Source organism: Athene noctua, chromosome 29, assembly GCF_965140245.1.
Source record: "Athene noctua chromosome 29, bAthNoc1.hap1.1, whole genome shotgun sequence".
NCBI lineage: Eukaryota > Metazoa > Chordata > Aves > Strigiformes > Strigidae > Athene > Athene noctua.
The window spans coordinates 4046908-4074320 of NC_134065.1; the positions used below are offsets into that span (position 1 = coordinate 4046908).

The window sequence follows — 27413 nt, forward strand, 5'->3', positions numbered from 1 at the left end:
CAAGCCCCGCCCCCTGCGCCACCTCCCGGCGTGCCCCGCGCTCCCGCAGGATGTTTATAGTGAGGCCGGGGGGGGTGGGCCTTGGCGGTTGATGGGCAGCGGAGTCGGCCAGTGAGTGAGGAGAGGTGGCGTGGATGTTGTCCGTGCGTGGGGCTGGTGAGGCGGCCAATGGGGTGGGGAGAGCCCGGGGAGGGCGGGATTTTGGGTTGAGTGGCGGCCAGGCGGCTCAATGGGTGGCGTTGCTTTGTCATGGCGGACTGGCGGGCGGGCCAGCCAATGGGGTAGCAAAGAGGCAGGGGCGTGCCTGAATGACAGGGCTCTTCACCAACGGGGCTGAACGTTGTGCGTCACGTGCCAGACGGAGGGGGCGGGGCAAGCACGCACCTCCCTCCCTGAGTGATAGCGTTGCCAGCAAATGGGAGAAAACGGTTGAACCACCTGTGGGAGCTTCCGACCAATGGGACTGGTGGAGGGGCGGGCCCTGGCGTTGAACGACAGGTCTCTCGCCTAATAGGGAATAAACAGCTGGGAGACGCCCTGACGGACGTTCCCTGCTGCCAATGGATGCGAGAACCCGTGCTTGAAGGGCAGCCTCGTTGGGCCAATGGGAAGCGGGAGGAGGGGCGCTGATTTGATGAACAAAGGCTCCGCCAATAAGCAGCGAGGCTGCCCGGTGGACGAGCCAGGGCCAGCCGCCAATAGGAAGCGGGACAGCGGGGTGGGCGAGGACCACGCTTTGAATGGCACCACTGCGCCCCAATAAGCACACGACGCGGGAGGCGGGCTCCGGCCGCGGAGTTGTCGTCCGCTCCACCAACGGCGAGTGCGAACGGTCGCGACCACCCGAGAGCGACAGCGTCGCTGACCAATGGAAACGCGCGCAGAGGCGAGTGGCGGGTGGCTCCGCCAATGGCGCGGCGCGCGGGGGGGCGGGGGGCGGGAGCGCGTCCCGCGAGCGGCCGGCGGCGGAGGGCGGGGGGCGCGAGCCAAGCAGGAAGTGGCTGAGGAGCAGCGGCCGCCGCGGCGGGGCCTGGGCGGGAACCGGCCGCCCCCCGCCCGCAGCAGCAGGTACCGCCGCCGCCGGACCCCCGCGCCTCCCCGGCCGCGGGACGGGCCTCGGGGCCTGAAGGGGGCACGCGGGCCGGGAGCGGGGGGGCGCAGGCCTCGGGGCGGGGGGGGGCGGTTGGGGGGGGGGGGGGGCGATGGCGCTGCCCGTCTCCCCTGTCGGGACCGCGGTGGGGCAGCGCCGCCCCGTCCCCGCTCGGGCTGTGGGGCGGCGGTCGCGGCCCCTCCCCGGGTGCCAAGGGGTGGGGTCACGGTCATCCCCTTCCCCTGCGCGGTTTGGGGGGGTCGCGGCCATCCCCTCCCCTCCCGCGCTGTGGGGGAGGCACCGCTACCTCCCCCCCCCCCCCCCCCCCCCGCCTCCATGAGATTTGGGGGGGGGGGGGGGGGTGCAGCCTAACGGTCATCCTGCGCTGTTCCCCTTGGGAACCGGGGACGTAACGGCCCTTCCCGGTGGGATTCTGCTGGGGGGGAGCGGTCGCGTTCCCCTGCCCCTGCCGGGAGGGCTGAGCGCGTCCCTTCCCCCCGCCCTGAGAGGTTTGGGGTTTGTTTGGGTTTTTTTTTGGGGGGGGGGGGGGGGGAGCGCTGGTCGTGATCCTCGTCCCCTCTGTCACTGGGGAGCCTGGTCATGTTCCCCCCCGCCCCTCCCCAGCAGTGGGGGGGCTGACAGTGCCCACCTGCATCTCCTGGGGAGGCCTGGGCATGTCCCCCCCGCCCTGACATCACCGCGAATAGCGGGGTGTGGGGGGGGCTCTGGTCATGCCCACCCAGAGTCAGGGGCAGGCTGAGCCCTCCTACAGCCGGAGGAGGCTTTGGGGGGGGCGCAGGGGCTGCTCGTGTGCCCCCACAGCTCCGGGAAGGGCCCGCTCCCGGCTCTCTCCAGCTCTGGGAGTGTTGTCGTTCCCCTCCAGGCTCCTGGGGCTCAGCTCCTGCCTCCTCCCTGCCCGGGGGGGGCCGAGGCCACTTCCCCCCCCTCCAGCCCAGCTCAGAGAGGGGCTGCCTGTGGCCCCCCCACTCCTTCAGCTGTAACATCTCTTGCAAATAAGGTGGTATCTTGTTTTGTGGCCCCAGTTCCTGGGGGGATTTTCTTGCTCCTCCAGTTTTCGAGGAGTGGCCGTGTGAACAAGAAGCCGGTTGGGGTTTGGGCTGGAGATCCTCTCCGGGTGCCGCTGTCCCGAGGATGGCGTTTGAGAACGGGGCGTGTGGGTCTCTTATCGCACCCCGAGGTCCTGGGAAGAACAGCGCTGCGGCTGCTGGATGGTTTAGGGGTTTGGGAGGAGGGAATCGCGCTGTTGCGCCGGGTGTGGCGGGGCAAGAGAATACGGGAGGTGAGAGGATCCTGGGGGGTTCTCGGTAACGCAGCCTGCGTGTTTTCGGGTCCTGTAGCAGCCGCCTGCCTTTTGGGGGGCAGCTGGGAGGAACTGGGGAGCTCCGGGAGGGCCCGGTGTGGTTCCAGGCGCAGGAGAAGGCTTGCGGGGAGGTGGGCGCCGTCCTGAATCGAGGTCTAGGTCCACCCTGACTCCCTGCTGGGAGTAGCAAAGCCTAACGGCGGGTTCTTGCTGGCGCTTCTCGAGGTGCCCGCCGAGGTTCGGGGGACTCTGGCCTGTGGGCAGTGGGGGGGCCCTGGCCTGGGGGTGCTTGCCCTGGGGAGGAGGAGGAGGCCATGGGGCAGGGAGCAAACCTTCTGCAGGGAGGTCGAGTATTTCAGCGGGGCTATTTCTAGCGGGTCTCGGCCACGTCTTTAAGAGCCTCCTGGTTTTGCTTTGTGAGAGGGAGAGTGGGTCGGTAGTACGAATGTGTTGTTTTCTTTCAAACCCGGTTTCTTTTCTCTCTTCTCCTCCCGTTTCTTGGTCTCAGCCCCTGTAAAGGCCCATTCATTTGTTGCTGCTGGTGCCTGTGTGCGATCGGGTAACGGGCAGCCCTTGGAGGCTGTGATTAGCTTCCCACAATTAGTTTAATTCAAAGAGACTCCCCTAGAAGGGGAGCGGGGCAAGTTTGGTAGCCTCTCGACTTAGGTTTTAAGCGGCGCATTAGGAGCTGAGCCTTGTTTGTGGAAACAGCTGCCTCAAAGGATGTATTTTTAGTGTGTCTGAGGAGGAAAAGAACTGCGTCACCCCACATGTGGCCGTGCTGGCGTTAGCAGAGGTGGGAGGACTGGCAGAGGTGCTTCCCAAAGACTTTTCTTCCCCTGATTTTTCCTGGTCAGGAGCAGCAGGAGCTCTGCCAGCGCTTTTCCTCGCAGTGTTAATCCTGGTGCGAGGGAGCCCCGGTTCCCCGCAGGGACCACGGTTGCTGGCGAGGCAGCGCCGGTGCCCAGGTAGCTCAGGATCTCCCGTGATGACCAGCAGCACCCAAAGCTCTCGTCATCTCGCAGGAATCACGTTTGCGCCTAGTTTTTTGGGTTTATTCCACCCTGATTAGGTTCTCCTGGGTCTAATCCCTCCTTCTGCTAAGGCACGATTGCCCCCTGCGAGGTATTTTCTCGGGCTTTAATTTGTTTGTACCACCGAGTATCTAAGCACGCATCTGGGTTTTATAACACTAATAACACCCTGAGAGCGAGCGCAGCGATGGCGCGGCGCCGCCGTAGCGTGCGACAGGAGCGAGGGAACTCTGTGTTCCCTTCCTTTTGGCATCCTACATGGCAGATTTTCTATTTATACCGCTAGAATAAACGGGGTGTCCTGGCTGAGTTTAGAAACTTTACGTTGTAAAAGCCAGCGCGATGAAATAGCCCCAAACCCGCCGGGATGGAGCGAACTGGGAACTGTTCACCGCGACGTGGAAACGCTCCCAGGTGAGGGGAGTGTCGCTGGGCTGAACGCTTGGCGAGAGCCTGGGCATTCTTCTGTGAAATGTCTGCCCGGAACCACCGAGCCCTCATCCGCCTTACACTGGTGTGGCTCCCGGTCATACTGGTAAATCTGGGAGCAAAAACCTCCCTGTGTTGACATTGAGGCTGTTTTGCGCGGATCATGGCTGCAAAAACGCCTGCCAGTGTTTAAAAACTTAATTTTTCAGGCCGGCCAAATTGTCGGGATTTCTGGATCTCGTCCACCCCTTGTTTGTTTTGATATCTCCAGAAGTTAGCAGATGGTAGAGACTTAATTCTGTTAAACGTATGGGAATTTAATCCCCAACCAGCCTCCGGTCAGGATGTGTCATCTCTGCGTGGCAGCTGTGCTCTGCGCCGGGGTGGGACTTGGGACCGGGACGGGGCTGCCGGGCCCCTCTCGCGGCTTTGCACCTGATGGCGGGCACAGGGGCATGGGGAAGAACCGACTTTCCTGCTCCGTTCCTCGATGAAGCATCTTTTTTGCTTGAATTCGGTGAAATCTGCGAGCTAGCTATTCATATCCCGGCAGGGGGAATCTGTGTTTGCTGCGTGTTGGTGAGAGACCGTCTCCTCTCCCCCTCCCTTTGCAGCTGATTTTGGATTCGCCTCTTGCTTTTAAAGACTCGCTTGCTGTCGCAAAACCTGCTGAAAGATAAAAAAAATGATGTTTCAGCGGTGCTAATCTGGTGGGTTTGGGTCTGACACCAGCCCTTTATTTTTATTTCACTGCAAATGTTACTCTCTCCTGTTTTTCTTTCCCCTGATGTGTTGGAGGGGGATCTGGGGTGGTTTTATCTTGCCGTGTGTGATCCAAACAGCGGGGAGGAATCCCCAAGAAGCCGCCTTAGATGGATGGAGCAAGCGTGCAGAACAAAGGGAGCACATTTTTTAATTACTTTAATTACAGCAATCATAAATCTGGCTTTAAAAAAAGAAAAAAGAAAAAAAAGACGGTTCAAACTCTTTGGGACCAGCAGCTTCAGCCTGAAAGCATCGAGAAGGTTGTTTCCTTCCCTCTCGCTCAGCCCAGCGGCGCTGGGGAGCTCCAGCCTCTGCCCAGGGCCTTCGGAGACGGTGCCCGAAACGATGGGGCAGCCTGGGCTGACGGATGCTGCTCCCTTGTCCGGGAGGGCTGGCGTGCTGCGGAAAAATAACACTTTTTTTTTTTTTTTTTTTCCTGGGGATGTCTGTACATGACTAAAACCAAGAGCCACCTACGCCCATCCTCCAGCAGATAATTCAGCCTCCGTACTTGAAGCTGCCTCGGAATCGGAGGCGGTGGGCAGGCTGCAGCTGGGGATGCTGCCAGGGGGGAGTTCTTTGATGGGGAGAAAACGTAGTTTCTGATTAGATTTTGAAGCGGAGACGGCTGGGGGGGGTGTGAAATAGGAGGCAGTGTTTAAGAAGGAGGGGAGGACGCTGCTGGGCAGGGATCTTTGTCCCCCGGCAGAGCGGGGCTGGGTGGTGTCGGGTGCTCGGGGAACACAGGCGCCTTGTTTGCGGCGGCGGGGCTGGAGCTGGCGAGGCCTTTGCCCAGATACGTTATAGCCTTGATTTATAGAAATAGATATGTCCTGCCTGGCCAAATTAAGTCATGGCAATGTGAAAAAAATCTTCCCCTTTTGTTTTTTCCCAGTTGCTGGCCTTGTTTGTTGGTCTGGAGTAGGATTTTCCTGCTCTTTGCTCCCCCTCCCACGGTTTTTACCCCACGCCGAGCAAGTTCTGCCAGCAAAACCTCTAGGTGTGCCTGGGCTGGGTCCGGGCACAAGGACGGCCTCGGCTCCGGGTTTGGAGGCTGGGATTTGCCACGGCGTTTGCATCATCACGGCTACTTGGGGGATCATTTCTCCTCGTCGATTCGGTCGGGAGCGTCCGAGCGTTGCCGAGCTGGCGGCCGGGGCCGGGGCGCTTCGCCGTGCTGGGCCTTGTGCCCGCCGCAGCGCCCTGCCCGCTCGCTCCCCCGTAGGAAATGGAGCCGGGAAGGGGTTTTCAGGCGGCACTGCTCCTCCTCCTCCTCCTCCTCCTCGAGCGGAACCGCCGCGGTGCTGGCTGGCTTGTGCAGGCACGCAGCTCGCCAGCCGCTGCAGCCGCCGCGTCTGCGCTCCCCTTGGGCTTGGGGTTTTTCTGCGAAGGGGAAGGGCTGCTGCAGTCAGCTGCAGTAATAACCTGGACGTGCTTATTCCAGAGCAAGGGTGAGGAAGGCCTCGCCCGTTCCCCTCGGGAAGGGATGCCGCTCCCGCCGCGCGGCAGAACCGCAGGCCCGCCGGCGCGACCCTTCGCAAACCCGCCGCCGGCGCCTCGCGGTTCTCCTCCGCTCCCGCTCGACCTGCGGAAGCCTCCGGCCCCTTGGGCTCCGGGGCAAGGCCCGGCCGTGGGCACGCGGGGAGGAAGGGCCAGCGGGCCCTGGCCAGGCCGCTGCGGCGGGGAGAGGCCGGACCCCAGAGCTGCCTCTGGTCTGGACGTGGGACCCGTTTAGATGTTAATGCGGAGGGATGGCTGAGCCGAGCACAATGGAGCACAAAACATGCGCATAATGGCTGAAGTTTTAATCCCCTGCTGCCGCCTGGAGCAGGGAAAACAATGCCGAGGGTTTCAAATGGCCCATCCAGCGTCCTGGCAGAGGATTATTTTCTACCTGGTACCCCAAGAGAGCCTCTTCATGTGCCAGAAGCAAAGAAAAAAGGGAAGGGGAAGGAGGGACAGCCAGCCAGCCCGCCCTTTCCAAGGCATGTCAGCAGCAGGGCACAGGCTCTGCTTGGGGCAAGGCAGCAGATTTCATGGGGAAAAATTAATAATTAAGCTCCTGGAGCGCCTTAAAGTGACCGTTCTCTCCCCGTCTGCCAGTGAGCCGACAGCCGGGCTCGGCAGGAGCCGCCCAGCATCCGCCTGCCACCTTCTCCTCCTGCCTCACCCAGGCCATGCTGCAGAAGCCGCTGGATGTGGGATGAACCCCGTCGGGGTTTCTGGCCGCGCCGGTTGTCCCCCGGCTGTCGGGGCCGAACTCTTGGCTGGGGAGAGGGGACCTGTGGCCACGAGCCCCCCTGAGCCGTCGGGGCTCGACAGGCCCGGCCGGCGGGACGGGGAGAGGTGCCCTGCCCAGAGCTCAGGTGGGGACCAGGCTGTGAGGAGAAGGGTGTCTCGGCGCAGACCCAGGGCCAGGGAGTGTTTTATTCCAGCAGAAGCGGAATTTGTGCAGCTGGAGGTGTGGGAGAGGAGGGATTGGGGGCGAACAGCCAGCGGGTTGGCTCAGGCTCTCCGAGCTGAGCCTGTGCTCGTGTTTGGAGGCCGCAACGCCCGCCTGGCTCCTTCCCTCAGCGCCGCTACTGCCTTGCTGTCAGCAGCTGGGAATGTGCACCCGGTGTGCTGGGATCAATTGGCATCAAATCCCTACGGAATCACGCTGTCGCTTTGTCCCCTTGGCCTCCAGATGGGACGTGCTGGGACACGCGGCCCCGGGCCGCTCCGTGGGACGGGTTATCGCATCCTCGTGCGCAGGAGCCCCGTCAGCACCAGCGTTTGCCGTTCCTGTGGGTGTCTGCACGCATTCGTGTTCAATAAATGCCAAAAACCCAAAAGCCTGGAGCAAACTCTGCCGGGATCATGTCATCGTTGTCTCTTCCCTTAAATCCCGCAGACACGGCTGCTTTTGGGTGCTGCCGAAGCCACTCTGGGGGTCCCAAAACACGCCCTGGCCCCCAAAGCCTGCACGGGGGCCGCGTCTGCCAGGGGCACGTCTGCTGCTCAAGCACGTGGCGCCTGCTCCGTGAGGGCTAAACCCTGCCCTGCCCCGCGGCCGGAGGCTGCTGCTTCACGTGGGGGGAGACGGAGCTCCGGGGAGGGGGCGGCCGTCACGCACCGAGCCCGAGGGTGTCTCTGGGTGCAGACTTTGTTCCCAGAGGTGCCGAGAGCCTGGATTTTGTACCGGTGGCATTTTGCACCGGGCCGAGGGCTTCGTTGCTCAAGGTCCTGCCAGCTGCTCCTCCGGCATCGTTTCCCCTTCGGAGCGTGTGCTAAAAATGTTCCTCTGGGGGGTGATCCTTTCCGTGTTTGGTCTGAACCAGGAGCTGCGCGCTGGTTTTTGGAAAGCCTGAAGTAACTGTCTCTGCCGCGCGCTCTCGGTAAATCCCGCGGAGTTGGGCGTTTGGGAGACAGCGATCCCGTTGGCGAGCAATAACCCTGGAAAAGAGCTGAACGAAGGCTTGGCCGCGGCAGGTGGGGGCCCCGCTGGGCGGGAGAGCGGCCCGGATCCTGCGAGAAGTGAGACTGAAGGTCGCGGCCGAGCAGGGAACGGGCCTCGCGCCTCCCCGCCCTCCGGCAGGATCTGCCGCTGCCTCGGCGCTGCTGGGGGGGTCCCGGGACCCCCGTTCCTGCTCCGCTGCTTCTGCCTGTGGGTGGCTCCGGGCTGGGCCCAGCCGGGCTCCAGAGCTCCCTCGGGTGCTCGTCTCCCCGCGCCTGGCGCCCGGCAGAGGGTTTCTCCTCAGCTCCGAGCGGATGTCGAGCCTCAGGCCTGGAAAAAGGGAACTCGAGCTCCCGGAGCCGGGACCTCCAGGGCTTGTGTGCGTTTCCCTCCGGGTGGGAGCGGGGGGAGGCGTGGGGGTGACGGCTCACGCCACCGCCCAGGCGCTGCGCGGTGTTGGCCTGGCCTTGGCTCCTCAGGGCCTGCTCCCAGCCCCGCTGAGGTGAAGAAAGGGGGGACCGGTCAGCTCGGGCCTCTGCGTGCTTCCCGGCTTTGACTCGGACCTTTCCCCCCTTTGCGAGATCTTGAAGAATCCTAAAACCAGAGTCCCGGCACCTTTTCCTTCCTCCGTCCTTGGGAGGGGCTGGAGGGACGCTCCGCGCTGCCCTGCAGACGATATTTTCTCGCTCTCGGATCTCTCCCATGTGGTTCTTGATGCTTTCAAAGCCCCGCAGCGTCCTCGGGGTGCCCCGATCTTACAAACGGGGCGAAGCGCAGGGATTCTCGCTCCCTTTCCCCCTGCGGGGCAGATCCAAGCTCAGGACCACAGGGGCTGCCGCTCCAGCAGGCGCAGACCCGCCGTGCCCCAGGGCTCCCAGCAAGCGGCCGGGACTGGTGACCGGGCGGAGGGAAGAGCCTCGCCAGGAATATCGAGGATTTTGCTTTGGGTTTCAGGCAGAGGGGAGGATGCAAACGCTGCTGGGGGAGGCTGAGGGGCCTCGTTTGATGTCAGCAGAGTCCGGGCACCTCGTACTCACTGCTGGTTCTCGCAGCCCCCGTCTCTCCCGCACCCTCCCCGTGCCGATGGCGGCAGCCGGGGGGGCTGAGCCCTGGAGTTGGTGGATCCCGGTGCTGGGAAGGGGAAGCGGAAGGGGAAGGGGGGGCTGCCCCGGCCATCAGCTGCTCTGCTGGGGGGCGCGGCATCGGGGAGGGCCCCTCCGGCTCGCGTGGCCACCGCCTGCAGAGCCACCTGCGGTTGCCATTCGACCACCACTGTACCTGGAGCCGTCCTCCTGAAGTGGCGGGGGCGTTGGAGGAGTTTGGTGCTGGGTTATTTTATTTATTTATCTCTTTTTTTTTTTTTTTCCCTCTGAACCTCCCCTCCCACCGCAGCCGTCACCGCTGAGCCCTGACCTCATGATGTCATGCTGGGAGTAGGACGTGTTGCTGGTTCTTGTTTAACCAGCCTCCCTTTCTATCATTTTCCCCCTCTCCTACACATGAAACCTGAGACCACTCTCTGTCCCTTCCCCCGCTTTTTTTCTCTTTTCCTCCCTCTCCGCTCTGTCCAGAAGCTCCTTCCCATCAGGTCAGTACTGGGCTCGGGTCCCTGGCACAGCGCCTGCCTCTCCGGAAGCGCAGTGGGGACGGCGCTTGCAGACCGTGCTGCTAAAGCCTTGCTAGATAAGCAAATTCTTAGGAGATCAGGAGGCAGAGAGAGAAATCTCGTGTGCTGGCAAGGGCTTGGTGCTGCGATTTGGAAATAGGCTGTGTGGGTTTGGGCTACGGTTACGGAGCAAGTGGATGCGAGTGGGAGCCGGGGCGTGTCACCGGGGCGACGGCGAGGGGACTCTGCGGGTCGCTGGGGGTGTAAATGCTGCCTGGGAAGGGGCAGAAGAGCATTTGGTGTCGTGGAGGAGCGTGGGACAAGCGCGAGGGCTGGGCGCGAGCAGGGGCTGCCGGGGGCAGGAACCCCGTGAGCGCCGGGGACGTGGCGGTGCCGGTTCCCTGCAGGGGCTGTTTCCCACGTGGCTTTGCTGCCCTTGAGGCTTCTCCTCTCTTTCTGCTTCCTTCATCCCAAAAAGCAGGAGGGAATATTTCCTCCCTGAGAAGAAGAAGAAAAGGGGGCGCAGGAGATTTAATTCCACGTCCGTGGATCTGCAGATGTCAATTGCGGATCCACGGACGTGGAATTAAATAAAGACTTTTAATGTGCGAGAGCCCATCTTGGCGTTAACCTTTGTTTCTCTTCTGACCTGTTGTCTCTTCCGAAGCTTGGCCGAACCCCTCCTGCCTTTGGTATTACCAAAACTAATTATAGTTCTGCAAAGTAGTGAGGGGCGGCTAACGAACGTCGGAGCTGGAGAGTCTGGCACCGTGCTAGATACCCGGAGGAGGTTCCCAGAGCGCCGCCGGGGCCCGGCCGGCCGCGCGGCCGGCACAGGGGGCAGGTGCGGGGGGTTCGGCGCGGCGGCCGTGCTGGGCGACGGGCCCGGGCCGGGCGCTGCTCCAGCTCCGTTGGGTGGCCTTCGCATCGCCCCGAGCCTCAGCTTCCTCACACGGAACAGGGGCTAAACCCCGACTTGGCCAAGAGCGCGAGCTCGCTGGGACCGAGGAGGGGAACGCTGGTTGGAGACGGAGGGAAAACCCAAGTCCTCTGGCAGGTTCAGCGTTCGGTTTCTGCTGGGCTGACGGCAGCGCAGCCTCTGTGTTCCGAGGATCCCATCCTTCTGGGTGATTCCTTAATAGCTCGCTGTCAGACTAATAATATCTCTGAAAATCCTTTCATCTCTCAATTCTTGTTTGCTTTTCGGCCTTCCCTCAATTTGGACGGTAAAACGACACCGTTCTGTGTCACTTGAAAAATACCAGAGTTGGTTTCATCTTCTTGCTGGGGGAAGGAGCTCTGGCTGCTTGCAGGGAATTTTCCTCTTTGGAGATACCCTTCTGGGAGCAGGGCACCGCCTGCGTTGCAGCAAGAAACTGAAATTAAACCGTCTAAACAAAACCCACTCATCTTAAAGTGGTTTTCTACTACAAAGCCACGGCTGCTTGTACCAACTTGTGCAAAACTTCTCAAAACAACACTTCTGGTCCCAAAACAAAGCGAGGCTGCGCGTTTATCTCGCGCAATCTCTCGACCACGAAATCCGGGCATCGGCTCTGCAGCGCCCTGGGCTCTGCCCCCGGCTGCGCTCTCTGTGAGGAGCTGCAGGGCTGCGGGGAAGGCAAGGCGAGGCACGGCCGCTGCGCCGGGGCAGATGCCGCCGACCCCGGCACCGGCTGCGAGCCGCCTCACCCACCAGCGTGGCGGTTTCGTGGGAGCTGCCCCTGGAGAGAAGGGAGGGGGAGCAGATGAGCGCTGGCCGGGGCATAAAGAACCGAGAGCGGGGCTGCTGCGGGCTTTGCTTTCCTCCTCCCCACCAGTTGCCAGCAACAGGGGGGCTGGGGAGGATTTGCAGAGCGAAAGGAGGCTCTGAAATGGAGAAAAGCCACGCCAGGTGCTACAAGTTTGTTGCTTGGGGAATTTGCCCCTGTCCTCCCCCCCCTGCCAGCCCCTCTGAAGCTTGTCTGCAAGGTCTCCGCCGGGGAGTGAGATTGTATAACACCCAGCCGCTCGTTTGGCTCATTAAAAACAGTTGTTCTCACCGGTGACGTCTCCTCTGCACAAAGGCTGGGGCTTTCTAGCAGGGGATCGGTTCTAAAATAGCTCCCAGAGCCCCGGGAGGCAGCGATCCGCTCGGCTCCCTGCCGCCCAGGTGGACCTGTCCTTGTTGCTTTGTGTTTTGCAGACTACCCCCGGCGGAGGTTTGTTTTTCTCCGGGGCTCCCTTGGCGCTGGCGGCCCGAGGGAGGCCACCGGCTCGAGGCCTGGGAGCAGCGGCACGGGGACAGGCTTTGTCAAAGGTTTCCTCTGTGCCTCGGAAGCTAATCCCGCCCGTCACGTGGTGCCGGGAGCGCAGCCGTTCCCGCTGGCCTCGGCCGCGGTGGCCGCAGGCAGGGCCGCAGGTCCCCCACGCGCCTGGACGCGGGGGGTTAAACCCGGCTTAACTTTGTTCCAAAGTCAGCTTTCGGAGGGTAATTTTTCATGTTTTGGTGCAAACTTGCTGGCGGGTAGCAAGTCCCCGCGAGGGTCAGGAAGGGAAACAGGAAAAGCAGCTTTTAAAAATAGCAAACCCCTGAAATAGCCCCAGCGTTCGGCCGCTTTTGTCTGGGCTGCTCCGGAGCGGCCCCCGCTCGCCCCGCCGGCCGGGGAGCCAGGCTCGGCAGCCGGGGGCCCGGTGCTTCTGCCGACGGTTCCCGCTGGTCCCGTGCCAGAGTCGTGCGGCGGGAAGCCCTTGGGGTGCTCTCGGCGTCGAGGGTGAGTGTGCGTGTGCAGTCCTGGGTGCCCCCGGGCAGCCCGGTGGCGCTGCGGAGCCCCGGGTGGGGGCCGGCCTGGCCGCAGCTCGGGGCCCGAGGTTGGCGAGGGTGGGACCCTCCGGGTGTGTTTTCACGCGACCCGGTACGGGACCGGCGGAGGAACGTGGCGTGGAGATGGGGAGCGGGTTTGGCGAGCGGAGGGGGCCGTGGGGTGGCCGTGGGCGAGCGGAGCTGGTGCCTTTTGGGGGGTTTTTGAGCAGGAGGAGCCTGGGGAAGGGCAAGCGGCGTCTCCCCGTGTGCTGTGGCCAACTTCAGTGCTGGCGTCCTGAAACAGTGAGCTGGGCAAACCCCTCCTCGTGAACAAACAAGCCTTTCTTCTAAGGGAGGCTTGGCTGCAGGAAAGGAGATTTTTAACAACATTTTATCTTTTCTCGGTAGACTAACTGAGCAAATGAGCCATAAAAATAACAGTTGTGTTTCAGCAGCTACTCATTGTCGTATTGTTTTAGCCGTGAGCCTCATTAACTTCGGGCGGGGGGGTTACAGTGGTTCCCCTCGACCGGACCGATTCAGGGCCTGTGTCTCAGCGGTGCCTGGGCCAGCGGGAGCCCCGGGCCAGCGGGAGCCCCGGGCCAGCTCTCCGGCGTTGCTGACACGCGCTCGGCGTTGGTTTGCTCGTGGCAGTCGCGCTCCGGTGGGGGCTGGGGGGAGGCGCCGGGGCTCTGCCACGGTTGGGTTTGCTGGAGGGAGGTTTGGGTCGCTCCTGACTCGGTGCCGCAGGTCTGTGGACCCAGACTTGGAGAGTGGAATCTCCTCACCCTCACCGTTGTTCTTCCGGAGCTTGTGGGTTTTTGTTGTCTTTGCTGTGCCGCGCAGGGCAGCGACCCAAGACCTGCCTCTTGCCCGGCCTCCTGCTCTCCTGAAAGGCAGAAACCTGAACCTGGCAGCAGGGCTGCAGAGCCCAACTGCTTCCTCTTCCTGCCAGGGACCGGCTAAAACACGTCCCCGCCGCGTCGCAGCCAGCCCCCGCGACATCCCCGCGCTCCTTCGGGGAGGCGCTGGGCGGCTCCGGCCCCGGGCAGGATGGGACCGCGGTGACGCCGCCGACCCGGAGCAAAGCTGCCAGCGCCGTGCCCTCGCGGGGCGTCCAGAGCGCGCTGGGCCCGGGTCTGGGAACAGCAGAATAACACCGAGCTATCTCCTCCTGCCTGAAACCGAAAGCCTGGTGATTATTGGTGTGATTTGCTTTTGTGTGTGTATATTCATTATGCAAATCAGGGGCCGGGGCTGCTCTAGGCCCGTCTCCAGCCGAGGAAGGGCTGGTGTCGGCACGGTTGATGATTCCAGTTCAGAGCCCCGTGTAAGGCTGCGGCTGGCTCGGCAGCGTGGTCGGGGGGGAAAGGGCATCTTTGGGGTAGAAAAGGGATCTTTGGGGTGGAAAGGGGACGCCAGGAACAGCGTGGTTTCAGACTCGGCAGCCTGCTCCGATTTCCTTCTCGGGCCAGGGATCCGGGTTCCCCAGCTCGCTGCCCCCGTGGGGTGTCCCGCTGACGCGTGGCTCCGTCACCGTGTGCCGTCCCCGCTGCCAGGCGTGGCCCTGGTCTGGACACGGCCCGGCCCTGCGTGTTCCGTCGGGGTGACCGTCTCCAGGGAGGGTTTTTCGGGGTGATCCTGTGCCCGATGTGTTTTTGGTGGTAGGCAGGATCACAGAGCGGGGACTCTCAGATGTGGTGTCTGCCCGCCTGTAATTCAGAGCCGGGGCTGGGATGTTCAGGGCCGGCTGGCAAACAAGTTTGGCAACCTTCTGGTCGCAGCTCTTCAAATCCAGAGAGGATTTGGGGATCTTTTCCGCGGATGGGTTTGGATCCCTGACTCCTTCTCTCCCCTGGCCTGCGGTTTCCCAAGCTGTGAAGCCAGGGGACCGGTGGCCACCACGCTGATGGACGATCAGTCCGGCTCCGAGCCGCGCGGCCACGGCCGGGTCCTGCCGGTGCTTCTGCCTGCGGGGGCTTGTGCGCGGTGGGACGCCGTTGCCCCCATCAGAGAGTGTTCCCGTGCAAAACCGGTGCTTGTTGTAACCTCGGCTCTTTCTGTGAGGCTAGATGGTTAACGCCACTCGACCGGTGAGGTTAAAAATACCCTTCCCTTCCCCCCTCGTTGGCTTTGTTTTCCCTAAGAAAAATAGTTGTTTTGCTTAAGAAAATAGTTGTGTTTTGAGCTACTGAAATAACTCCCCGGCTCAGCCTGGTAGAGTTCAAGGTGGAGCTGGGCTCTTCCCATCTCTGCTGTCTCCTTTTTGACTTGAAACCACATGACTCTCCTCTTCCATCAGGAGGGGCTGAATTGGGAGATTTTAGGAGTTCTAAGATTAGGATCTTAGTATTTCTAAGAACAACAAAAAACCCCCCTCTGGGGCGGAGACCTTCCTGTTAACACCAAACAAGGAGAAACACTGGTGTAATCAGTTCTGTGCAGGGTCTCCTGCGAGGAGGAGCCTCCCTCAGCTGAAGAGCATCCTGCAAGCGATGAACGGTTGGTAAATGACTGAATTCCTGTGGGCTCTTAGAAAAGAGACAGAGGATCCGGAATCAGTTCTGCAGGAAGCGACAGAGGGAGGGTGTTCAGGGGCAAGAAAGGCCAGAAACTTTTTAGTGAGGGGCTGGGAAGGAAGTAATCGAAGGAAACGCTAATTGAAGGCCAGCGGGGTGTATTAAAGACCCATCGGTGAGCCCAGAGAAATCGGATGCTGTGGGTTTTCCTTCTTTCCTCCCCCCATCCGAGAGCCCGACGAAGGGGAATTACGGGTCTTGAGCACGAATACAGGCACTGGGCCAGGCCGAGCCCCGTGGTCCTTGCGGCACTGGCACACGAGGCCGCCCCGTTCCCTTCACCGGTGGCGAGAGGAGCCGGCGGTGGCGCAGGCCGGTGCTGGGGAGAGGGCAGCGACCTCCTTGTGCCCGGAGCCGGGCCCCCACGCGCCGTCCTGCCTCTGCCAGCGTCCCCGGGCTCTGCCCCCCGGCCCCCCGCGCGGGTTCACCGTCCTGCCCGCGCTCGCTCGGGCGTCCTGGCCGGGAGAGAAGCTCTTCTCGGCAGCGCTGCGGTTTTAGCCCGCTCTGGTTTTGCTCGGGGAGGTACGAGGGGGATTTCTGCCTTGCAGGAGGTGCTGGCGTTTAGGAAGTTCGGCTGCTCAGTGCCGCTTGCGAGCCCTCCCCCGGCACAGGGAGCGACCATGTGGAGCCCAAGGAGTGCTCCGCCGTCACCCCTTGGGGCTCCGCCGTCACCCCTTGGGGCTCCGCCGTCACCCCTTGGGGCTCCGCTCACCGGGCTGAGCCCAGCGCTCTCGGAGGACGGCGCTGGCCCCGTCGCCCCCCGTGCCTTTCCCTCACGCCAGCTCTTCTCTTCTTGGGAATCTTTTCCCGCGTCGCAACCTGCTTCTCTCCACTTTACTGTCAATATTTGTATCCTGCTAAACAGTGATTAGAAAAGTCGTTTGAAAAACAAATGTCCTTGTGTCACACCGTTCTCAGCAGAGAGCCTGGGCTGAAGAGCCAGATGGCAGCGCTGGAAGAGGAGCGTAGCGTTCCGTGTCTCCCCCCGCCCAGTATTTTAAAGCCTGGAGCTTTTCCTTCTGGTGCTCTCACCGACGCCTTCCCTCCGCTGAGCTGAAGTCCTGACGTGGTGGAAATGCTTTTAGAAAGCGGCTTGAACTTGTTAAAATCTCCCAGAAAGGAGTCTGCTTCCCTAAAGCCGGTGCTGGAGGAGAAGTTCAGCGGCACAGACCAGGGGTCTGCTGGGCAGAGCCAGGTTTGGGGGGCACGTGCTGGCAGCCGGCGGCAAAGGCTCGTTTTAATTTTTGGGATGTGGATGATCGGCCCTCCTGCAGGAACGGGCTCTTCCCCCAGAAGCAGCCGTGCTTTGACTTCCTCCCAGAGCGGAATGGGACGTGTGGTTAAAAACCCCACACGTTTATGGGGAGATAAAGCAGCACAATCCCGCCTGCGCTCTTTGAGACGTTATTCTGGGGTATCTGGGCCTCGCGATGATCCTCCTGTTGCTGACGGCGTCCCCGGGGGCCGCTGCTCCACCCTTGGGAGCATCCCTGGCTCGAAGCAGCTCTGCTGTTTGCCTCGGTGATGCTTTTCCATTTGGGGTGTGGGTGCCTTCCTCCGGGGTCGCTCTTTTCTTGTCTCCCAGTGGCTCGTCCCGATGTCGAACCTTTTGTGCTTTTGCAAGCAAGAAATACCGCTCGTGCCACGCAGAGCTGCCTTTCCCGCGTGGTCTTCCCCTTCGGCTTCAGCGGAGGTTTAAGGGCCATCCAGCACTTGCCCTGTTAACCTCTTCCCCCGGGGTCTGTGCGTCGGCAGAGGGGCCGCCGGGGCTCGGCAGACGCGGTGCCGGGAGAAAGTCGCCCACTTGCCTTTTAAACGTCGGCGTCGTTCTGGAGCAGCAGATTCCCTGCTGGCCCACAGACCCCACGCTGCACCCGGCGGAGATCCCCTTGGGGTGACCTACGGTGAGAGTTAAAAATAAAGCTAGACTAAGTCTCCTTGCTAAGCTCTCCGTCAGGAAAACCACCAGAGCCTTTGCAACCCCGCTAAGCCTGACAGTGGCTGAATTGAGCATCTGAGGGGGTTTGTCAGGTACAAAAAAAAGACCCAGCCACGTGCGGGAGCAGTCCCAGGACTATTTCTGAACCCTGTTTGGCCTCCGCGCTGCTTTGTCACCAGGTACTTGTGTTGTAGAGGGTGAAGGCTGGTCTGGAGGCTTCTGACTGCACAAGGCAGTAGGTCTTTTGCTTCAGGCTGCTCCCTCCCAGGAAACCCAACCCGCTGCCGGGCTGCAGCCCTCGGCAAAAGCCTTTTGGTGACCAGCGGGAGGCTGGAGCGGCACGTCGAGGCGAGAGGAAGGGCCTGGACGCTCTGAAGCGGCTGCTCTGGGTTGTGCAGGGGCGAGGGTGAACGTGTTGTGGCCTCCTGGGACGTGTCTGAGAAAAGACGATGCTCCTGCAAGGGGAAAGCTCGTCTGTGTTCATCCCTGATTAGACGGGAGAGATGGAAACCAGCTCCCTTGGTGCTGCTGCCTGCCTGGCCCGTGCCCAGAGCTCACCCATCCATCCGTCCATCCATCTCACAAAGAAGCGGACAGGACTGAGGAGATTATCAAATCTTTATTAAAGAAATAGATACCACAGCGGCGTGTTGGCAGTGCGGAGGGGCCTGGCAGCGGGACTCTGAACCGCTCCCCTCCGCAGCGGCCGTAGGACAGGGGGACGGGGGCTGTGACCTGGAGATGTGGCAGCTGGAGGTGCCAGTAGTGTGCCACCGGCCAGGAGGATGCTCTGGTTTGTCTGTTGAGACAAACGCTGCAGGTTTTCTGCCTGTCGGTGGTTTGGCAGTTTCAGAGCCGTGACTGGCATAACTCTGGCATAACTCATGGCAAGGTCGAGGGCTCCCAGCACGGGGCTGCGGGGGCTGTTGGTCCCTGTCGGTTTTAACTGAACCGGGAGGGAATCCCTCCCTTGTGCGAAAAGCAGATTTACCCCCGACATGTCGTCCTCGTCCAGTCGGGGGCTGCCGGTGGGTCCTGCCGGGGTGGCTGGAGCAGCCTGTGCCGCTCGCCACCCGTCCCTCCCGGTGCCGGCAGCCCCACGGGCAGCGGGTGCCCCCGGGGGGGCTGGAGCGGGCTGAGCCTCCGCGGAGCGGCCTTGGCTTCATCTGCGGCACCCCAGGGGCAGGACGCGGGCTGGGGGAGAGGCCAGGGCTGGCTCTCTGCAGGGCTCCAGGGAGTTTGTGTTTACCCCTCACAGCTGCTGAGATAAAGGTTTATCTTCTTTTTTATTTTTTTTTTTGCTTTTGCGGATGGCTGTTGGGAGGAACCGTCCGTGCTCAGAGCAGAAGGCCCGCGGGCCGTGTACCCCGATACCATCCCCGAGAACCCCCCGTCCCCTCCTGATCTGCTCCCCTGGCCGGACACGGACACGTGTCCAGCTGCTCTCCCACACGTGGGGTGTCCCCCATCCTCCTGCCTCCTTCTCCTGGTTATCCTTATAAATCAGACTCTTTCCTGCTGTCTAAGCCGCATCCCCTGGCAGCAGCTTAATCCTGGGATTTCTTACCCAGCCTGCAGCGACGGGAGGAACATTATTCCCTTTGTCTCTGCTGCAGCCATGTTTTGAAACCTGTTGCCATGTCTCCCCTCAGCCTCCCTTATTTCTTCATCCTGCGCTCCGCAGCCCACATGTTCAAGGTCTCTTCTTATCTGAGCCTTCTCGTCACCGCCCGGACGCCCTCGTGAGCCGTGGGGACGGCACGGCCTTGGGCCGGCCTCGCTGCTGTGGGGGAGGAAGGACGGGCCCTGCCTCCTCGGGTGCCCCCCACGGCGCGTCCCCCCGGCCAGGCGCTCGCTCTGCCCGCAGCTCTCTGGTCCCCACTCGCGTTCTCCCGGAGATTCGCTGCCACCCTGCGAAGCTCCGGCCCTCCCTCGGCGCGTACGTCCGCGGGGAGCGGCCTCGGAGCCGCGCTCCTCGCCAGGCTCAGTCCCGCGCGTCTCCCCGGGGCGCTGGGGTCCTCCCGCGCTGGAGTCCCCAGCTGAGACACAAACAGACGCAGTGAAAAAGGCCGAGGAGCGTTGTGCTTTGCCCGAGGGGCTGGAGGCCGGGGTTCAAAGGGAAGGCGCACGGGGGTTTTGTGCTTCGTCTGGGGCTGAGGAGAAGCAAGTCCCCGGGGCACGGTGCTCACGCTCCTCTCCTTGCTCTGTTGCAGACTCTGCCATATTCCCCACCATGGGTGACATGAAAACTCCAGATTTTGATGACCTGCTGGCAGCTTTCGATATTCCTGACATCGACACGAACGAGGCCATCCATTCCGGGCACGAGGAAGCTGACGCTCACATCAAGCCAGTCCCCGGGGAGCCGGGACCCCCAGACCACGTCCTCCCCCACACGGACATCACCGCTGTCAGCGTGATCGTGAAGAACACGGTCTGCCCCGAGCAGCTCGATGCCCTGGACGGGCGCAGCAAGGATGGGCACGTCATCGGGCCCCGCTTGCTGCAGAATGGCTTTGGGGCCACCGAGATGCCCAGGTCCCCCACCGCCAGGTCCGTGGAAGCCGTGGCGTCCTCCAACGGGGAGTGCTGGGTGAAGGAGAAAGGCCCCAAACCCCTGGATATCTTCTCCCACTTCAGCCCCGATCCCAACGAAGACAACGCTGCCAACCTGATCGACAGACCCCGGGAGTGTAAGCCGAAGGAGAAGTCCCTCGCCGTGCCCTCGCTCTCCCCGTCTCCCACCCCGTCGCTGGACTGCAAAGAGCCCCTGGGAGAGAGCACGGAGAACCTGCCGCCGGCTTTCCCGCAGCCCTTCGAGACCAGCCAGGCTGGGGGTGCCAGCGGGTCCCCTCCTACCATCCCCTGCATCAAGAAAGAGGAGTCCGACTCGGAGGAGGTGGGCCGCGAAGCCAGCCCGAAGGGTTTGGCTGCGGCCTTGGCTGACAGTCCCTTGGATCACCTGAAATCCGTCACCGTTCGCTACTCCACGGATGATTCTCCTATCGTGGCCTGGCCCGGTTCTGACCCAAACCTCGACAGCAGCACCAACAACCTTCCTGAAGTGAAACACTCGCCCGCCAGCCCCCGCGAGCCCTTCTTCAAGCCTTCCTCGCCCGTGGTACAGAGCCCCCGGCTCCCCCCTTCTCCAAAGCAGCTGGACAACATCACCCTCAAGGAAGAGCAAGAAGTGCTGGAGAAGTCGATGGGAAGTCCGCAGAGTATGTCCAGCGCCGAGGAAGAGGAGGAGGAAGAAGACAACAACAACGATTCCCCTTCTTCCAATTCCTCGCGGCCCCTGAAAGTGCGGATTAAAACCATCAAAACGTCTTGTGGCAGCATCACCCGGACGGTGACCAGGGTCTCGTCGGATTCGGAGCCGGGCTCCACCAAGGGGCCGTCGGAGCAGAGCTCGCAGGAGGCTTCTCTCGAGGCTGCCGGCTTCTCGGCGTCGGCAGAGAAAGAGGAAGGGATCGTGCTGGAGGTGCCCAAGGAGAAAATGGAGCTCTCCAGCCCCTTGAAAACCATCGAGGGGCCAAAGATCGTCAGCGTCCAGCTCGGCAACGGCACCAAGCTCAAGGGCACTGTCCTGCCCGTCTCCACCATCCAGAACGCCAGCAGCGCCATGCTGATCGCCGCCAGCGTGGCGCAGCAGAAATCCGTGGTGCTGCCGGCCAAGACGGGGAAAGCCGTGGCCAAGAACATCATCAACCTGGTGCCCCAGACCCTGCCCAAAGCCGACACCAGGACCAACATCAGCACCGTGACGCAGACCACCACCATCACCACCACGGCCAACCAGAAAGTCAACGGCACCACGGTCGTGATGGTGCAGCCGCAGAAGCCTTCCCCCACCATCGCGGGCACCGTCATTTCCAGGAGCCAGTCCAGCCTCGTGGAAGCCTTTAACAAGATCCTCAACAGCAAGAACCTCTTGCCGACGTACAAACCCAACCTGAATCCTCCGGCCGACGCCAGCCTCGCGCTGCCGCCCTTCGGTTACCGCTGCCTGGAGTGCGGGGACTCCTTCGCCCTGGAGAAGAGCTTGGCTCGCCACTACGACCGGCGGAGCATGCGCATCGAGGTCACCTGCAACCACTGCACCAAGCGCCTCGTCTTCTTCAACAAGTGCAGCTTGCTCCTGCACGCCCGCGAGCACAAGGACAAGGGCCTGGTGATGCAGTGCTCCCACCTGGTGATGCGGCCCATCGCCCTGGATCAGATGATCGGGCAGCCAGACATCACCCCCCTGGTCTCGGTGACCTCCTTCCCCGCCGGCAAAGTGGCCGGCGTGGCTCAGGACGCCCTGGCCGCGGCCAACGGTGCTCAGGACCTCCCCATCCTGCCTCTGAGCAGCAGCTCGGAGCAGAGCAACTACAGCTGCTTCAGGTGCCTGGAGTGCAAAGAGCAATGCAAGGACAAGGCCGGGCTGGCCGCGCATTTCCAGCAGGCAGCGGCCGCGGGGACCACCAGCAGCACGGTACGTGGCGACCAGGCACGGCGGGGGGACGGCGGAGCCGCAGCAAAGTGTCCCCGGGGGCGCGGGGCAGGAGCAGGGGGGCACCCGCCCCGTTCCTCCCCGTGGGGACGGCAGACGGGGAGCCGGGGCTCTGTGGGGCGCTGGGCGGAGGGAAGGGGCTGGAAGTTGCCCCCCCCTCGCTGATAGAACTGCCCCGTGGGTGCGGTGGGGAGGGGGGAGCCCCGAGTCTGCGCCCCGCTGGCACCCGCGGCGGCCCCCCCGCGGAGCCATGTTAGAGCCGTGGGCGCTGCTTCCTCTTTCGCCAGCTCGAGGCACAAATGGAGCCTGGAGAAAGCAGGGCGGGGGGGGCGGTTTGGGTTGTTTTTTGTTTCCTTCCCCCTCTTCGAGAGCCGACGTTGCGATCCCGGGCGCTTCCTGCTGCTGCCAGCAGCCCGGCGGGCGAGGGCAGGCGGCGTCCACGAAACACCCGAGGGGCGCGAGGAGGGAAGGAGGTCCCGGGGAGCCCCGTCCTCCCCTTTGCCCAGAGGCGCTCAGCCCCCTCCCCTGCCGCTGCACGGGAGGAATTGGCTGTCTCCTGGTAACTCTGTTTGCTCGGGCGCCGCTCAGATGCGGATCCTGCGGCTCCGGGGGAGGGCTGCGGCTCTGAAGGTCACCAGGATTCCCGTGGCTGGGAGGACGGCGCCGAGGAGCTTTAACAGGGGAGGATTTCTGCCTCCCGCCCCCTCTCCTGGCCCAGGTGTCGACGGAGGGTTGGGGACGGGGGACGGGAGGGCTGGGGGAATGGTCGGGGTGTCCCCGCAGGGACCCGCACCCTGCCGGTGCTGCCGTGTGAGATTTCCAGCTCGGGGCCCGCCTGCGCTTCAGCTGGGAAATGCAACGTGAAGATGCTGGCAGGGCCGAACCTGTTACAGCCTTCACCTACCCGGGGTGGCCTTGTCCCCGCACCCCGCAGACAGCCTCCTCCCGAAACCAACACCACCTACAAATGTTTTTTTTTTTTGCTTTTTCAAAAAAAACCAACCCATGACCCAGCAGCTTTCCTCGGCACAGCGAGGGATGGGGGTGGCTGGAGCCATAAGCCTCCGTAATCCTCTTCCTCACCTGCCACCTTTCACCCCGTCTCCCTTCCCGGCGTGCGCTGCCCTGCTCCAGCTCCCAGCCTGTCTTCAGCTGCCCTTCCCGCTCCGATTTCTCGTGCCCCTCTTGTTGCCCTGCGCCCAGATCGCCCTCGGGTCTCTCTTGGCACCTTCCCTTCCCCGCCCGCCTCCGCTCTGGTTATCGCATCTGTCGGGGCAGGCTCGAGCCCTCGTCAGCTTCTCCCCTCGTCATCCCCACGGCCGCGTCCTGGCGTGGAGTTGGAATTAGTGTCAGAAGGGTTTTGGCAGCTGGTCGGAATACGCCCCCGCTCCCTCCGGCACAGCTCCCTCGCCGAGCGGCTGGTCCCGGCTCACCCTTGGCACACGCTGCATCTGGGACCCATCTGCGGCGACGAGCCTGGAAAAGGCGTCTCGTCTGCTCGCGGAACGCCCTCAGCAGTCACCCGGCAAGCTGCCGCAGGCAGATTATCTCCTAAAACGTGCCCTGCGCAGTCCCGGCGCTTCTCTCCCCCCGGCAGCACGTGGCTGCGCCGGGCGGTGCAGGCTGTCGGCCCGTCCAGCTGCGGAAAAGGCCTAAAAGCCCTTTTGCAGGCCTGGGTGCGTGCCAGGCTGAACCCCCCTCGCTGCTCTTCTCCCCCCAGGTTTGTACGACGTGTCCCATGATCATGTCCAACCGCTGCAGCTTTAACGCCCATCAGCGGATGCACAAAAACCGGCCTCCCCACGTCTGCCCCGAGTGCGGAGGGAATTTCCTGCTGGCCAACTTCGAGAGCCACCTGAAGGAGGCCTGTCTGCACTTCTCCCGCAGGGTGGGCTACAGGTACGGCACCGCGGCCGCACCGGGGGGCAGAGCGACCCTGGGGGCTGCCCAGGGCCCCGGGGCAGAGTCCCGACTCCGCAGGTGGGGCAGGAATCCCCCCTCCCTCTCCCCGCCGCGGCGCAGGGCGGCCGTCTCCCTCAGCCCCTCGCTGCCTCTCGCCACTTTAACCCCGGGGGTCTTCTCCCCCCGGCCCCCCCGGCCCCTCTCCCGCACGTCCCGACCCGCAGCCTCTCCCTGCTCCTTCCGAGGAGCTGCCCGGGCCGCGGCTCCGGCAGCGCGGGGCAGGGCTGCCCGCTCCCAACTGGGGCTTTTCCCAGAGCCCGGAGCTGGTTCGATCCCGGTGTCTGTCGGGGCAGAGGCTCCCCCGAGCGCCGCGGTCGGACGGGGAGCGGTTTCTCTTGGCTGAGCTCCCCTCGCCCCCCGCGCCCCAGGTGTCCCAGCTGCGCCGTGGTCTTTGGCGGCATCAACTCCATCAAGTCCCACATCCAGACGTCCCACTGCGAGGTGTTCCACAAGTGCCCCATCTGCCCCATGGCCTTCAAGTCGGCCCCCAGCGCCCACGCGCACGTCTACACGCAGCACCCCGGCTTCAGCAACCAGCAGTCCAAGTAAGTGCTCCAGCCAGCGCCAGGCCCCGAGGGAACGGCCTCCAGCTGCCCAGGGCAGGGTCAGGCTGGCTCTGAGGAAGGATTTCTGTGCAGAAGGGGCTGTTGGGCCTTGGAATGGGCTGCCCAGGGCAGGGGGGAGTCCCCGGGATCCCTGGGGGGGTTGAAGAGTCGGGCTGAGCCAGCGCTGAGGGATCTGGGGGAGTTGGGAACGGTCAGGGGGAGGGTCATGGTGGGGCTGGAGGAGCTTCAGGGGCTTTTCCACCCCGGATGAGTCTGGGGTTCTGTGAACAGATTGCGCCTGGCAAGCGATAGGATGTGAGGAAATGGCCTCAAGTTGTGCCAGGGGACGTTTAGATCGGATATTGCGAAAAATTTCCTCGCAGAAAGGGTTGTCAGTCATTGGAACGGGCTGCCCAGGGCGGGGGTTGTGTCACCATCCCGGGGGGTATTTAAAAGACGCGTAGAGGTGGCGCTTGGGGACGTGGTTTAGTGGTGGCCTTGGCCGTGCTGGGTTAACGGATGGACTCGATGATCTTAAAGGCCTTTTCCAGCCCAAACGATTCTGTGATTCCCAGCCCCGGGAGCGTCCTCGGAGGGCGGGACACGGGGCAGAGCTCAGCCCCAGCGTGGGGGGGGCTGCGTCCATCTGGGCACAGCCCGAGCCGCTCTCGACCCTCTCGCCGAAAGGCTCCGTCCGAGATTCTCCTGCTCCAGGCCCGGGCTGTGCCAACGGGTGTTTTTTCCCCCCCCTCCCAGAATGATTTACAAGTGTGCGATGTGCGACACGGTCTTCACCCACAAGCCCTTGCTCTCCTCCCACTTCGACCAGCACCTGCTCAACCAGCGGGTCAGCGTCTTCAAGTGCCCCGACTGCCCGTTGCTCTTCGCCCAGAAGCGGACGATGCTGGAGCACCTCAAGGTAACGCTGCGCCGGGCCCGCGCCGCCGGAAGGTGAGGGGGGTCCTTCGGGCTGGGGGGGCCGCCAGGGGTCCCTCGGGCCTGAGGAGATGACCCGGCTGGGCAGGGGCAGCTGCTGCAGTGCTGGGGGGACAGTCCTAACCCCAAACAGCTGCCCACCCCCTCGCCTTTGCTTTCCAGAACACTCACCAGCCCCAGAAGCCCAAGGAGGACCTGGCGAAGAAGGCGGCCGTCCTGCTGACGCCGAAGCAGGAGCCTGTCGAAACCCCCGTGTCCAAGATCTCGGAGGAGTCGTCGTCCTCCACGGAGGAGGATGAGCCCCCCAGCTCCCCGGAGCTGCGCAAGACCAAGCGGAGCCGCTTCCAGCGCAAGACGGTCAACAAGTCCAAGGGCAGCGGGTGGACGTGCGGCGTCTGCCACTCCTGGTTCCCGGAGCGCGACGAATACGTCTCCCACATGAAGAAGGACCACGGCAAGGTGAGGAGAAGCCTGGGGGCCGCGAGCCCTTGGGAACGTGGGCAGGGAACGTTCACGGCACCGGGGAGGGACACCCGGGATCCTTGCCGGGCCGGGAGCGCGTTCTGCCGCAGCCTGGACGTTGCTTCTCCCCCCAGTACAAACCGGGTCGGGGTTGTGGTTTTGGGGAGCGGGGACGTCCCCTGTTCTGGTGAACAGCAAAGGCCAGACACTCGTTACCCAACCGCGGGACGGGCAGGGACAGGGAACCCGGGGCAGCGCCGAGTTCCCGCGTCCGGCTTCCGAGGGCGGCGGGGAGCCCGCGCGGGCCCGGCCCCGACCTGCCTCTGCTCCCCGCAGTCGGTGAAGAAGTTCCCGTGTCACCTGTGCGAGCGCTCGTTCTGCTCCGCTCCCAGCCTCCGGAGACACGTGCGAGTCAACCACGAAGGGATCAAGCGCGTCTACCCCTGCCGGTACCCGCCGAGGGGGGGGCTGCTTCCCGGGGGGGGGCCCTTTGGTTCCCGTGACGGGGGGGGCTGAAGCTACAGATGGTCGAAGCGTGATGGGGATTGAACCAGCGTCTGGGAGGGAAGGGCGGTTCCGGGAGGGCTCTGGAGGACGGTGGGGGGGTGTGTCGGGGTTAGGGCGGGGGTCGGGGTGCCAGGGGTGCCTGTCGGCTCACGCCGCCCCGCTCTGCCTGCAGATACTGCACCGAGGGCAAACGGACCTTCAGCAGCCGCCTCATCCTGGAGAAGCACATCCAGGTGCGCCACGGCATCAAGGTGACCGACCAGACCAAGAGCCAGGAGGTCGTTATCGCCCGGATAGGGACCGGCAGCGCCCAGGTACGGCGCCTCCGCGTGCTCTCGGGCCGCTCCCAAGGGCCGGGGCCTTGCGGAGGCCTCGGGCGGGGCTGGAGGCGTCGCCGTGAGGGGAACGGGCGCGGTGGGGTTACCGGGAGGGGGGCACGGCGCTGGGGGCCGGCCAAGGCCCGTTCGGCCTTTGTGTGCGCCGACGTCTGCAGGAGCCCCCGGGGAAATCCCGGAGCCGGGGGGGGGACGCCGGGAGCGGCTGCTGGAGCTCAGCCAGCCCTTCCCGCAGGTCTCCGGTCGGAAGCGGAAACTGTCCTCGGACGAGGGCGACTCGTGCAGCGAGGAGCCCGACAGCACCACCCCCCCTTCCAAAAACCCCAAGGGCGAGCGCAAGGCCCCGTTCCGGTGCCGGAAGTGCGGGTACCTGGCCAGCAGCTCGGCCGACTTCCAGGAGCACATCCCCCAGCACCGGACTGACGAGAGCTCCCACCAGTGCCGGGAGTGCGGCCTCTGCTTCACCTCCCAGGTGTCCCTCAACCGCCACCGCTTCATCACCCACAAGAAGAAGAAGGGGGCGGCCGAGCTGGAGGAGCCGGGGCCGCGGAGTCCCCTGGAAGGCGGCGCCCAGCACGCGCCCGACGGCAAACTCTGCTGCAAGGTCTGCGGCCGGGGCTTCGACAGCCAGCTCAACCTCAAGACGCACTTCCGCACGCACGGCATGGCCTTCATCCGCGCCCGCCAGAACGCCAGCCCCGAGAACTAGGCCCCGGCCCCGGCCACGCCGCCTGCACGGACCCGGCGCAGAGCCCCCGCCCGCTCCCCCCGGCAGCGTCCCCGCGCGGGGCGGGAGGAAGGAGCTGGGGGGCCGGCGGGGGGCGGCCGCCTGCCCCGGCGCGGGGGGAGCCCCGACGCTTCGCTCGCTGCGGGGACGTGACCCGGCCCGCGGCCGCTCCCGCCTGGGGGGGGACGGTGGCCTTTGTCCCGCGGGGCCGAGGACGGGCGAGCGGCACCGACGGGGCCCCCTCCTCCCCGCGGGGCTCGTCCCGGCCGCGCCGGCGCTGGGCAGGACCCGCGGACCAGGGGAGACGTCGCCGTCGCGGGACTGTGCTGACAACAAGGTCACAGCAAAAATCCACCTTTTTTTTTTTTTTTCCTTTTTTTTTTTTCTTTTTTTTTTTTTTCTTTTCGGTTCCCGTTTGAATGTCGCTCGTTTTGTATTTTGCCGGGAGCTGCGGGGAGAA

General features: G+C 63.5%; 1 protein-coding gene across 5 annotated transcripts; it reads left to right on the plus strand.

Moving 5' to 3' along the window:
• The first annotated feature begins 986 nt into the window (after positions 1-986).
• On the plus strand, positions 987-27290 carry ZNF687 (zinc finger protein 687). 5 transcript variants are annotated; one of them, XM_074929292.1, is made up of 9 exons: positions 987-1068; positions 19195-21461; positions 23200-23378; positions 23810-23986; positions 24743-24905; positions 25085-25381; positions 25721-25833; positions 26064-26205; positions 26462-27290. In XM_074929292.1, the coding sequence occupies exons 2-9, from the start codon at positions 19215-19217 to the stop codon at positions 26933-26935; spliced, it is 3792 nt and encodes a 1263-aa protein (XP_074785393.1). In that variant the 5' UTR covers positions 987-1068; positions 19195-19214; the 3' UTR covers positions 26936-27290. The 5 variants fall into 5 exon arrangements, with proteins under 5 accessions (XP_074785393.1, XP_074785395.1, XP_074785397.1 ...); XM_074929294.1 differs by lacking the exon at positions 987-1068 and adding an exon at positions 9392-9663; XM_074929296.1 differs by lacking the exon at positions 987-1068 and adding an exon at positions 12067-12151.
• Positions 27291-27413: the final 123 nt, after the last annotated feature.

Bases quoted from the DNA above. Each gene is read 5' to 3' on its own strand.
- ZNF687 (XM_074929292.1), top strand. From the start codon at position 19,215: ATGGGTGACATGAAAACTCCAGATTTTGATGACCTGCTGGCAGCTTTC. The intron at 23,379-23,809 runs GTACGGCACCGC...CCCGCGCCCCAG, and splicing joins TCCCGCAGGGTGGGCTACAG to GTGTCCCAGCTGCGCCGTGG. The intron at 23,987-24,742 runs GTAAGTGCTCCA...CCCCCCTCCCAG, and splicing joins TTCAGCAACCAGCAGTCCAA to AATGATTTACAAGTGTGCGA.